The 13,556-nt window shown below is 39.9% G+C and overlaps 1 protein-coding gene across 1 annotated transcript in view; it reads right to left on the minus strand.

Moving 5' to 3' along the window:
• Positions 1 to 13,556, minus strand: part of CSMD1 (CUB and Sushi multiple domains 1) — a 2,494,699-nt gene that overhangs the window by 2,173,060 nt on the left and 308,083 nt on the right. Inside the window, exon 3 of the mRNA XM_040430026.1 lies at positions 13,020 to 13,132. Coding sequence (XP_040285960.1) covers positions 13,020 to 13,132 — 113 coding nt within the window. The remainder of the gene's footprint in view (positions 1 to 13,019; positions 13,133 to 13,556) is intronic.

The raw sequence follows: 13,556 nt of genomic DNA on the forward strand, positions 1-13,556 counted from the left end.
AGGCTGCTATAAAGGTCAAAGTTAAGGGGTGAGCTGCTGTGGAGGTCCAATTTTAAGGGATGGGGCACTGTGGGGGGAGTCAGTATTAAGGGGTGGGGGGCTGTGGAGGTCACTGTTTTGGGGGCGGGGTGCTGTTGATGTCATGGTTATAGTGGATAGTGTTGATATCTTTTAACGACACACACAAACATGAAATGAAATAGATTAAATATACCCGAGCGAAGCCGGGTCCTTCAGCTAGTAACATATAATTCGAAGATACAGTAATCATCATATGACAGAAAGGGCTGTCTGTCATTTAACTAATGTCTCTATTTAGATTGTAAATATATCTCCTCTGTGGACACCTATATAGTATAACATTGCTGCAAGGTGCTATATTATCTATCCAATAAAGAAAAATGAAAAATATTTCCATCAAAGTACACAATTATTACTATATTCTTTGAATTTATCAAGCTATGTAAACAATAATGACAACTAATGTTAATACCTGGCAAACATCCATGTCATAGGGTGATCAAAAGAAAGAAATGCATAGACCTGCAGTGTCAAGAAGCTAAGATCAAAGACAGGCGCACACGCACCCTGTGAGCACTAGAAAAACTACGTTTAAACATAGTTGCAGTCACCCTGTAGGTCTCGGGGGAATTGTGACAATATTCTAAGACCTAATATATGCATAGTCACATGCTGAGATAAGTCAAGGCACCAATTCGGAATGAATGCCAGTGACTGATGTATTACATGAGGGGGAGATATTCTAACGTGGCAGTACATGATTGTCTCAACTGTGACGAGCCTCCAAACAGAGTGTATTTAATCCTAGGCACAGCACATGTATGTATCATTGCCAAACCTTTGATGATGCCAGGGAGCTGGAAAAACATGTTGGGGGCGATGTTTAATTATTTTTAATGGCTGGCAAACGCTTTCACTATCAAATAATGCAGTAGGAATCACAGTAATGTCATACCACTGATAGCAGGTGGGTGCGCACACCACTACAATCTCTGTCCACTGTACCAGTAGAAGTACCAGTGGCTAACAGTAGCGGCAGCCAGCCGGGTTTTTAATCCAGATAGATCCTAGCGTGTAAAATAATAAAGGCTATATTTTAAAAGTAAACGGAATCTGGCAGATAAGAAAATGGTAATACTAGCCTAAGGGCTTGCATTTAAAATTAGAAGGATCTAATACCCCTTATCTACCTTGGTCATATGGTTATCTCTTCCAGAAAATGGCTCTATTTTTAACAGAGCAGAAAAGAAAGACTTAGGGGTCATTTATTCACACGTGTTTTAGACGCAGGTCTTAATAAAGCCCCTGTGCTGGATCGCCGAAGTTATGTAGAGATGCAGGCCTCGACATAACTTCGGCGCATCCAGCTCCGCTTCTGAATGTAAGACAGCTTCCTAGCTGGCTTACATTTAGACTAAAACAGGCATAGAAGATGATGATTGAGGCGGGCCCTTAACCACCCACACCACACCAACTTTTTTAGATCTGACTTGAGCAGGGAAAATACACAGACTGTGGCACAACTAACCATTGGGCAGCAATCTGCAAATTAATTATGCCTAACATAGGGAAATGTCAGGTTAATGACCCCCTTAGTTTAGCTGCCTGAGAGATCTAGGTTTAGGTCTAGGCGGAGGTTCAGTCAATGCGTTATATGGGACCGCACGTTCCCTATCCAATCAGAAGAAAACCTCTTCAAGCTCTACTCATCCAATTTCAGATATATAGGCAAAACATCAGGTCCCACTATTACTATTTTCTTCCAGATGTTCCTGTGGGAAGCACTGTATTCCACTACTAATACCACTCATATGGTTGTACTCAAAAGCGTAATTAGTTATGCAGGCACATCACACAAAATCAGAGGCTTCACTTTCTTTCTTTCTTTCTTTCTTTTTCTTTCTCTTCTTTTCTCTTTAACACCGCTGTATAAAATATTTAAACTGCTCCAATAGTGAAGCACCGCTTTAAAACCAGTATAAAATTGGGTTTATTATACTCACAAACATATACCGGTAACAGGCAATGTAATGAAACAATCCAACGATCCTGCCTAGGCGGAGGTTCAATCTTTCCTTAAGGAGAGCACCAAGTATATGTGAGGAGTATTGTAGTTCAGGTAAAGCTCCTCTGGATTTATGGGAAAAATATACGCGAATTAGGATATCTTACATCTACTGGCATTAGACATACTGTTTTCTTTTCCATTTAGAAGCAAAGCTAATTTGCATATTTTTCAAAGAAACCCATAATATTTTTAAATTAACTTTCCTACCAAAAGGACCTTTCTAGTGCCAGCACATATAAGGCTACTTTCACACTAGCGTTTTTTGCGGATCCGTCACTGATCTGCAAAAACACTTCCGTTACAAAAATACAACCGCATGTATCCATCATTATGTCTTCTATAGCCATGAAGCATCCGTCTTGAACACCATTGAAAGTCAAAAGGGGACGGATCAGTTTTTTATTGTGCCAGATTGTGTCCCCATTGACTTACATTGTGTGCCAGGACGGATCCTTTTGGCTCCACTTCGTCAGACGGACAGCAAAACGCTGCAGGCAGAACTGAATGGTGACTGATTGGAGGCAAACTGATGCATTCTGAGCGGATCCTTTTCCATTCAGAATGCGTTAGGGCAAAACTCATCCATTTTGGACCACTTGTGAGAGCCCTGAACGGATGTCACAAATGGAAAGCCAAAACGCTAGTGTGAAAGTTGCCTAAGATGTTCTAATTTTCATATATTGGAGGAGCATTGCCTGGACTACAATACTCCTCATGTGTACTTGGCACTTCCCATAGGGGAAAATAGTAATCCCCACCCCCAACTAATGCCTCTCAGACAGCTAAACTAAACTGATTTATCGATTCAGATAAGCAATATGTTTCAATGCCCATATTGGTGTCTTCATAAAGCTAGTGCATAGGTTAAATAGAGAAAATATATATTACACAAAAAAAGTAGCGAAACAATCAAAGGAAATTATGTCACTTTCTGTGATTAATTTCCTGTTCTTATAGGCAAAAATATAGGTTTTGCGTTGTGTATAACCTTTAGTTAGTAAAAAAAAGATGCCAATATGGTGTTCAACGGAGTTGCTTGTATGAATCAATAAATCCTTTTCCTATATTCCTAGTCTTTGTAGTCATTAGAACTGCGTCAAATCAATGGATGTCGTTGACTTCTCTAAAGCATTTGATACAGTGCCACAAAAAAAAAATTTGTATATAAAATGAGAATGCTTGGACTGGAAGCAAATGTCAGTATGTGGGTAAGCAACTGGCTCAGTGATGGAAAACAGAGGGTGGTTATTAATGGTACTCACTCAGAATGGGTCATTGTTACTAGTGGGGATCAGTATTGGGCCCTATTCTCTTGTAGAAGGCTTGCAGAGTAAAATATCAATTTTTGCAGATGACACTAAACTGTGTAAAGTAATTAACACGAAAGAGGACAGTATACTGCTACAGAGGGATCTTGATAGATTGTAGGCTTGGGCAGAGAAGTGAATATAGTAAATGGCGACTCACCCTACACAACTAGTGGACCTAGGTGCTCTTGTGCCAGGACTGCACCACAGTCCTTTAAGGAGATGTATCAGCTGAGTATATGGAGTGGAACAGGCACTCTATCACCTGAAGCTGCAGAGGGGTGTTTCTATAGGTCAATGTGGTGTTTAGATACAGTGTGCGCTGAGACAGTATATCGTATAAAAATATATATTTATTTGATTATTAGGACATCCAATTCATATGTTTTTTTTTAAAACAGGTTAAAAAGTTAAAGAATAAGATTAAATGATCGGTTTAAAAATGAAAAAGTGAAAAAAATTGATAAAAATGAAAAAATAAAAATAAAAAGTGGTCAAAAATGGTAAAAAGTCTGATTAAATTTTGTCTTGTAGGTATAGTTCATTTATATATACTAACCCGGTGGAGATACCAGGTAAGAGTACCAGCTATGAGAAGTGGGGTGGGTCCCATCCTCTAGGTGTTTAACCTAGGTATGTCCCCTGTGATCCACTGTGGTTTGCGGGGAGCCTTAAAGTGTATAAAGGAAGTTTTTCACCTGGCCTCTTGGTGACAGATGATTTGCTGTCTCCTCGGCGTCTCTTTCTCCCCCTGTGGGTTAGCATGCTGGGGCGCGTTGTTTGTCCCAGCCTGCGGTGAGTCCTGTGGACTGTGGCTTGCTTCCGGGTAGTGGATCACGTGTCTTCCAGCGGGTCACGCGGCGCCCCACATGACCGGAGTGCGGACGGAGTTTGAATCTTCTTAGCGCGCTATTAGTGGACACCGCTTCTCCTCTAGTCCATGCGGTATGTTGCGGTTTCTCATAGGGATAATGCTATAGGACAGACGCATTTCGAAGCTAGCTGGTTCTTCCTTAGTGGCTTAGCATTATCCCTGATGTATGCGTCTTTTTATATCCACCCTGGGGGTGTGGCCATGTTGTTGATTGGGGTTGGCTGAAAAAGGTGGGCCGGATTCCCATATTGAATAGGTAGTATTGGATAGGGATGGAGAGAAATAAATTCTTTATAATGAAAAAATAAATGGATGTATGGTGTGTCAATTGTGTGTATTGTATCGTTAATGCAGATATCTTAGTGTAGAGTTCACCTTGGAGAGGTTTTGCTCATTCTGTTAGTAGTCCACTTCTGTTATGAAAGTCTGTATACGTTGAGTATTTTTTAACCCCTTAAGGACTCGGCCCTATTTCACCTTCTGGACTTGGCCATTTTTTTGCAAATCTGACCAGTGTCACTTTAAGTGCTGATAACTTTAAAACGCTTTGACTTATCTAGGCAGTTCTGAGATTGTTTTTTTGTCACATATTGTGTAGATTATATCTGCATTTTTTGCATATGGAAATATCCAGAATAGGAATAGCTAATGAGGAGTACAATACACTGGTCATCATTAGACTTAAAGGGTAACTGTCGCGTTTTCATAAAAAAAAAAAAAAAAAACATTTTAGCATATGTTACTTCTGCAGCAGCATTATGCATAAAGCAATCTTTAGTTTCTTCACATACCACTGTTTTCCTTGAGTTTTTTCCTTAGTTACGGCTGTTTAAACATTTACAATATGAGGACCTTCTCAAGATGGCTCCTCTGCCAGTTCTCTGAGGCCAAAACTGCTTTCCCTAATTTCCCATACACACTTGCTGTAGCCAGCAGCTCCCTGCCAGCCAATCAGATTGTATTACTGAGAGACACACCTCCTCACTCTGAAGCCTAATGCAGGCATGCAGTGTGAAGGACCGCCCCTCCGTCTTCCTAGCCAGAGACAGATGAGCTATAGCAACTGTCTTTTAAGGGAGCAGTGGAAAGGGACAGGGGACATTAATGAAAGCTGTTATTATAAGGTAATTACAGATCTTTTGACTATCATTGACAGATTAACTCAGGTATACATGCCTAGTTCTAATAAACTAGCAAATAAAATAAAAAAGTAGAGTTACTCTTTAAAGGTGTATAATGAATAGGATAAAATTCAATCTATCCACACAGAGGATGCTATTTCCACTCTTTTGATTACATGACAAGGGATAATGTATTTGTAATAAAGGTTCAGGAGAACTGAAATTCATTCTATCTCTCTTGTCATTTAGTGCTTTCTTTGATGATATAATCAAATTTGCTTGTATATATTGCATTTTGGGTTCTAAATTGCTGTAAAATACTACATTTGCATGGTTTATTGATTTGTATTGTGGAGTTGCTTGCCTAGTTTCCAGAGCAGGCAGTAACAAATACTTCAAGAAAATTGATTGTTCATGGGTGGGTAAATGGGGTACAGGTCACCAGCAATATGATATTATCAGCGTGGTGTCCTAAGCTTAAATATCTAGCTATACAAACCACTGGCAGTCAATAAACTAAGAAACCCTTTGAACTGGACCTTTAAATCCCACAGTGTTGCATTTGCAGAACTAAACCAGGAAATAGTATTAGAGGAGAACAGCAAATGATCCACAGGATGGCTTCAGCAGCGTCAGTAAAGGACCATGTGGCAGCTAAATGAACAGGAGAAAGAGAAGGATACTGGTAGGAGCAGTAAGTAGCCCGCATTCTTTACAAAATATATCTATTACAACGTTTATTTTGGATCAAAGCAGATAAAACTGTTGGTGACATGAAATGTATTCATATTTAAAACAATAAATCAGCAAAAATAAAAAAAAAATATGCAAATGCTCAGCTATATCAAACAGCAACGTTCTGAATAATATATACCTAAGGCTAGTTATGAGCCTAAATATTATGCTAAATTATAATGATAGCTTCCATTTAAATCCATTCAAGGATTAAAGTACAATAGGAGCTGCCAAAAAAGTTACATCAAACTTGTTTGTTCTTACTAACTGCTGCTTCTGTCTGAAAATAACATTATTTTGAAATAGAGAATAATGAAGAATTGGCAGCCCTTTAAGGTAATTTCAAGACTGTGCATTGATGATAAGAAAATATTTCTAAATAATAATTAGCAGTCAGTAAGAATGGCTTTTGGATACATAAATCACATTTGGGAGCTGCATTTAGTTATTCTATCCATAGGGTTCAAGTTTTCAGAACAAGTTAGGCATGGTTAGAACACCATCATCTTTGGGTACTTTCACACTAGCGTTTTTTGATTCCAGCAGGCAGTTCAGGCAACGGAAGCCGTGTACAAACAGAAAGCCTTTTTCCCGGATCCGTTAAACATATTTACATTTTTCAAAGATCAAAGGCCCGGCGCATGCGTAGACTGGAAAACCGGCAATTTACGGAACACTTGATGCCGGCATTAATACATCTCTATGGAAATTAATGCCGAATTTGGCAAGTGCAGTATTGTTCCAGGATTTTGTCCGGACAAAATACTGCAGCAAATACCTATTTTTTTATTTCATGGAGTGCTGCCCGTTTTTCGACATATATATATATATATATATATATATAGAGAAATAAAGAAAAGAAGCAGCACTCAAGAAAGAAAGCGGGTGCAAAAAATCCTCCTTATCAGACCTGTGACCAAGGTCCAAGTTGTAGATACAAGGCAAAAAAATGAAGGCAGCACTCCAAATAGTGAAGAAAGTGGAAGGTTTATTCACCCAACCAGCAGCAACGTTTCAGCTCTCTCTATGGAGCCTTTGTCCAGCTGGACAAAGGCTCCATAGAGAGAGCTGAAACGTTGCTGCTGGTTGGGTGAATAAACCTTCCACTTTCTTCACTATTTGGAGTGCTGCCTTCATTTTTTTGCCTTGTATATATATATATATATATATACACTGTATATATATATATATATATATATATATAATCTTCATAACAGACAAGTTCAAAATTACGTCCCTATGCATTAAAGACTTGTTGGTGCATTCTGCATGATCCCCTCTGTATGAACTGTATCAGAAAATAGAAAACACATTTAAAGCCATGTATTAATATTTCTTTTTTGTTGTTAGACACTTTTGATTGTTTAACCCTTTCCTGATCTGGTGATTTTCCATTTTTGCGCTTTCCTTATTCGCTCCTTGCCTTCCTAAAACGCCAGTCTTAATAAATGTGCCCCTTAGTCTGTATAAACTGGTCTAACACTAATTATAGTAGACCTCCATATAGACACTAGTTTTTTAGTTGTGAATACTCTAATTCCGGTATAACTGCCTTTTTCCTGCACAGCCAGAATCGCACTGTAAAAAGAGGAGACCGGCTTTATAAGTTTAACACTCCTTGCTATGGTCTCCACTGGCCCGCATTCTAAGGACACAGTCCCTCTACCAAACTGGGTCCCATTTGCATGTCGCAACAGAAAATATCTATATAAACTAGACTGCCATAGATTAAACTCTTCAGAAGATTGAAAGAGTTCCCCCCTGATATAACTAAGTAAGATACTTCACACTGAGCCATGGCCAAACCTCAAAATCAGGAGCAGGGTTACACCAGAGTGGCAAGTAAGCAGGCTAAGTTTGCCTATTCACCTTTTATGCATGGCTACAAAAGTAGTTCAACTTGCCACTGTCACAGCTATATTACTGGTATAACACTGAGCCGTGTACACCCCACTGCAATATACAAAGTTTGACAATGCCTCATAAGAGCCCAATAAAGCTGCCTCCAGCACCACAGACGGGTTGTTAAATATACTATACTAGATAGCAGCATAATATATACACATATTTGGAAGGTCAAGACACCCCCTTTCATAGGGGGCTTTAAGCAAATCTCTCTGATCTAAGAGGTTGCTTATTCCACAAAAAAGGCAGCAAAATTAGAATTGGGGAGTTTCAAAGGTGACGCTCACCATAAATAAAGTAGTTTTGGCAATAGTACCATTTCAAAACAGATTAATACGACCTACTATTGACAATCACTTGTAGAACAGCGCAAGTGGCATAGTCACTTCAACATGACCGCCAGGATCCATTAGCCAGCAACTTAGGTATCGGGCAGTGGGAAGTCAGATGGGTATTTTCATGTTTTGCTTTTTTTTTTTTTTTTTTATGTCTACAGTGGCAGTGGGGGTTATAACTACAAGAGGACTCTGCAATTACTGGGGCCACTGAAGGGGTCATTACTACTAGTACTGGTGGAATTACAGGGGACATTCCTACTTGGGCACTACAGGGGGCACCATAGGAGGGCCTTATTTTCTACTGGGGCACCATAGTAGGGCATTATACCTATTGGAGGTACCACAGGAGGGCATTAAACTACTGGAGCTCTACAGGAGAGCATTAAAACTATTTGGGCACTTTGGGGGAATTATAACTACTGGGCCACTATAGGGGGACATTTTAACTACTCGGACACTATAGAGAGTATTAAAAGGGGCATCACTGGACTTTTATAGGGGGCATTAGGCAGTAACCACTGGAGGGCCTTTAGTCGACATTATAACTACTGGGGAAACTATAAAGGTGGCTTATTACTATTGAGGGCACTATAGGAGGACCTTATTAATACTATAGAGAGACTTATTGCTGCTGGTTGCATTATGGTGGCCATTAATAATGGGCACAGTATGGAGGGCACTGTCACTAACAGGGGCACTCTTGTGGAGCACTATTGATAATAAGGGCGCTCTGGGAGATAATTATTCCTATTAGTAAGACTTTTATATTACTATAGGGAGACTAATTTGTATGGCAGTATAATTTCTGTGGTATAGAATTTGGGGATGCTGGGGATCACAGCACGGCACAATATTGGGGGCATCACCAGGATAATTTTGGGGCAGCAGGATGGAGAGGAAAATGATAATAGAAAAATGAGTAACCTATGATGCCTGTTTAGTAAACTCTGCAGTGATGAAACACAGCTGAAAGAAGTTATAGGGAGAATGGAGAAGATGAGGGAAGAGAACATCTACATCAGAGGAGATGCCACCTGTGAGGCACTGGATATAATATGTATGTAGTGCTATATAGTCCAGCATGTTTTGTAGAATGCATCCAGCAAATAAAATATGTCTTTAGCGCTAAGGCTTGTGTGTTTGTGGGAAGAAACAGGACAGATAATTCAAGGCACATATACATTGGGGCTTGGACCTCTCATCTTTTCAGACCCTAGCAATGCCCCTGGCTTTGGGTCTTAATAAATAGTAAAATGGTCCTATTTTAGTTATAGCAGTAGTATAGATACATTGGGAAATATAGAATAAAAAAGTTTGTAAAACTGTGATCGTTTTTAGTAGCCAAAATGTATCTACTGATCTAATATTACACAGAGAAGCGCAAACTGTCCATAAATTACTCATCATAGAACATTAGTACATAGAATTATTTGTGTAGTATATTATAAGTAAAGAAAAAAAAAAAGATAGCACTAAAAATTCAGTAGAAACAATTTTACATTCTCCTAGTTACCCTTAGTACAAACTCTTTCCATGTACAACATCATATATATTATCTATTATACAAAACCAGTGGCCAAGATTGCTCATGTCAGGTGAAATTGTAAAGATGTAATTGCAGCAAATACTAAATGGGAAAATGATGATGACAAAGTGTCTTGTCAAGAATTATTAGATTCAATTAAATTCCCCCTAGACAGTTTTAATATCAATAGCCGATGCTCTATTCATTACTAAATATTCCTTTACATTTTGCACTTTCTTAATTTGACCTGTTGTGAATTTAAAAGAAGTTAACAAATGTAAAACAGGAACATGTTATTTGTCTCCAGTTTACAAATTGAACTATACATTGCTAATTTAGCCGTAAAACATTAGATTATTAATAAGGAGAAATGAATGCTTTAGTGCAAAATATATGAAAAAATCCACAAAATACTATATGAAACATTTTGAAGGACAAGAAGCACCACCATGGTAACAATATCATGATATAACTTTGTTCACTAAAATGAATAAGAAATAATCATCCTCTATCAGATCACTTTGACAGTCAACGCTACTTATGCTGAGTGCTAATAGCAAAATTATGTATAGTTTCAGAGAAGAGACTGCACTGTCAATAGCAGTAAGTAACACAATCATGAATCCTCAGTTGAAATGGTAACTCAAATCTTCTTTTGTAGGACTAGAAATTTTTTATTATCCAGATATATAATAAATAGCATAGATTACCTGATACTGTGTGAGATATAAATGTAGAATAGAAATAAAACGGAAAATAACACAATAAAACCAATTGAAAACAAGGGATATACGGTATTCTGTACATACAACATGTCAATCTTTGCAGCATTTCCGGATGTAAAAGGGTTGACCAGCCACTTCAATTTTTTAACCACAAATTTAAAGTGGACTAAAATAACAAGTTGAGTAAAATTGACCTTACTGGCCCCTTGCTGCTCCCATGACACTGCATCAGCACAGGAGAGGCAGGGGATGAGTAAGATCAGTTTTAATCAGTTTGAGCTTTTGGTTGAACATTTTAAGGGACTGGATGAACCCTTTAAAAAGGAAATTCTACAAGCTAACAATCTGTGACCCAAAATGTAGTTCTTGCAATAAAATCATATGTATAACATGTTGGAAGAGGCACTGATTTATGACTATCCATATTTGACCAGTATGTATTTTTCCATTTTGATTAAAGGGTTTATGTCACCACATTTTTCACTATTAAACAGGCTGACATTATACATGTGCTAATGTCACCTGAATTTAACTCTGATATTTTTTTTTTGTGTGCCCCCCGTTTTTGTGAAATGTTAACCTTTATTATATGCTAACTAGCTTCTAGGAGCAAGAAGAGGCACCTGGTCCTAGAGTCTCCGTTTGCCCAAGTCTTTCCACGCCCTTCTACACTTGATTGACATGGCCAGGCCAGCGTTGGTCTCCTCCTGTCAGCCCTGTCTGCCAGGTAAATCTCATGCCTGTGCCGTCCCGTTCAGTATTCTGCGCAAGTGCAGTGAGGGAAGGACGCTCACCGGCTGCCGGCTTCCTCACTGTGCCTGCGCCGAATATGTCGCAGTGAGGGAGTCGGCAGCTGGGCAAGCGTCCTTCCCTCACTGTTCTGAATACTGAACGGGATGGCGCAGGTGTGAGATTTCCCCGGCAGACAAGGCCGGCAGGAGGAGACCAACGCTGGCTTGGCCCTGTCAATCAAATGTAGAAGGGTGTGACATGAGGTGGGAGAACGGAGCCTCTAGGAGCAGTTGCAATGCCCCCCATTCTCCTAGAGGCTAATTAGCATATAAAAAAGTAAGAATTTCGCAAAAACGGGGGCACACAGAAGCATAAAAAAACTGAGTTAAATTCAGGTGACATTGGCACATGTATTATGTCAGTCTGTTTAATAGTGAAAAATGTGGTGGCAGAAACCCTTTAATGGGGTTGTTCAGTTTCAGGTGGAAGCCTGGAAACCCTTGGGATCTGCCTGAAATAAAGAATGAGTAAGTACTTACCTGTTCTTACCTGACAGATCCCATGATTTGGTTCTCCTAGCCGAGCTCCATTTACGCTGCAGTGATGACATCGCATTGACAACTGTTGCTCTGGTGCCTAATGCCTGCTGCTGCCCCATTCATCCCTGTGGGCATGGGCGCCGCTCTACTCACCCAGCTGGTTTCCTCTGCCTTCCAGTGGTCCAGGTCTGCTCTCTGGTCCTCCCCTCTCCATCCTCAATGAATGCTGTGTCCTGCCTCCTGTTTTAAAGCCTCTTGACCTGTTCCTTATTGAGAGCAAGTAGTCACTCCTGGCCTCTTAAAGGGCCAGTGCGTACACTTCCAACTTCCAATTCCTTCACCTGCCTATGCCTGGCAGTCCCTGTATACTTAAGGCACCTTGCCCAGTAGGAGTGTGCCTGAGTTTTAGGCTTCCTAGTCTCTATTAACCAGCAAAGGTGTTTTCTCCATCCGACTACCTGTGTACCATGCTCCTACCTGGCTACAAACTTTAATTCTAGCTGCCTGCTTTAACAGTGGCCTGTTTCTCAGTTTGCCCTATTACTACCTGCCCTGACCTCAGATATATTTGTATGCTGCCCATCCTGACCTTGACCTGTCCCTAGACTACACATATTGTCTGACTCCTCAGTGCTTTTCAACAATGCCTCTAACATTCATGGGTTAGCCCTTAACCACACCAGAACTATCTCAAGAGGTAGCTGGTGCAAACTCCAGATTCATGTATAGGTGTTAAAGGTTGAATACCAGGGGAGTACCAGGATGACGCCCTCAGAGTTAGCCCTAAACCAAATCAGTATCTTGGTACAGTGGGTCCACACCCACTGTCAGTAACAGTAACTACTGCAACCAATTTCTCGCCTCAACAGTGCACCCAGCCAAGCCAATGATTGGGTACTGTAGTCAACTGTTGTTGATGTGATGTCACCACTGCAGCGTAATTAGAGCCCAGCTAGGAGAACCAGTGCAGTGCAGTGGGATCAGTCAGGTAAGTACTTACTTGTTCTTTACTTCAAGTGGATCTTGGAGGTTATTCAGTTTTCTCCTGAAATCGAACAACCCCTTTAATTCTTTACACTTATATACAAAGCCAATATTTTTTTATTTTGAATATATACAGCTCATTTACCTTCATATACTGCTTTAAATCCTTGGGCGCTTACTGCAAAATCTGTTGTGAACCAAAGTGTGAGAATAGAACCTGTGCTTACTATTGACGATGGAAGTTGGAATCCAGATAACCTGAAAAATATAATAAAATGCAAAGTTTAGGAGATGTACCATATTTTTTGGACTATAAAACGCACCTACTTAAAAAAAACGCATCTCAGGTTTAGAAAACAGAAAATTTGAAAAAATATTTTACTTATTCAACCTTCCCTGGTGGCTTAATGAAGTGGAGGGGTCAAGGTAACAAAATTTGGGGCCTTGCATGGAAGGGATTAATTGTATTGGTCAGCTCCTGTTAACCTTAGGCCTCATGCACACGACTGTTGTGTGTTTTGCGGTCCACAAACCGCGGATCCGCAAAACACGAATGGCGTCCGTGTGCATTCCGCAATTTGCGGAACGGCACGGACAGCCTTTAGTATAACTGCCTATTCTTGTCCGCAAAGCGCGGACAAGAATAGGACATGTTATATTTTTTTTGCGGACCACGGAACGG

The sequence above is a fragment of the Bufo bufo genome, chromosome 4 (genome assembly GCF_905171765.1).
Source record: "Bufo bufo chromosome 4, aBufBuf1.1, whole genome shotgun sequence".
Taxonomy (NCBI): Eukaryota; Metazoa; Chordata; class Amphibia; order Anura; family Bufonidae; genus Bufo; species Bufo bufo.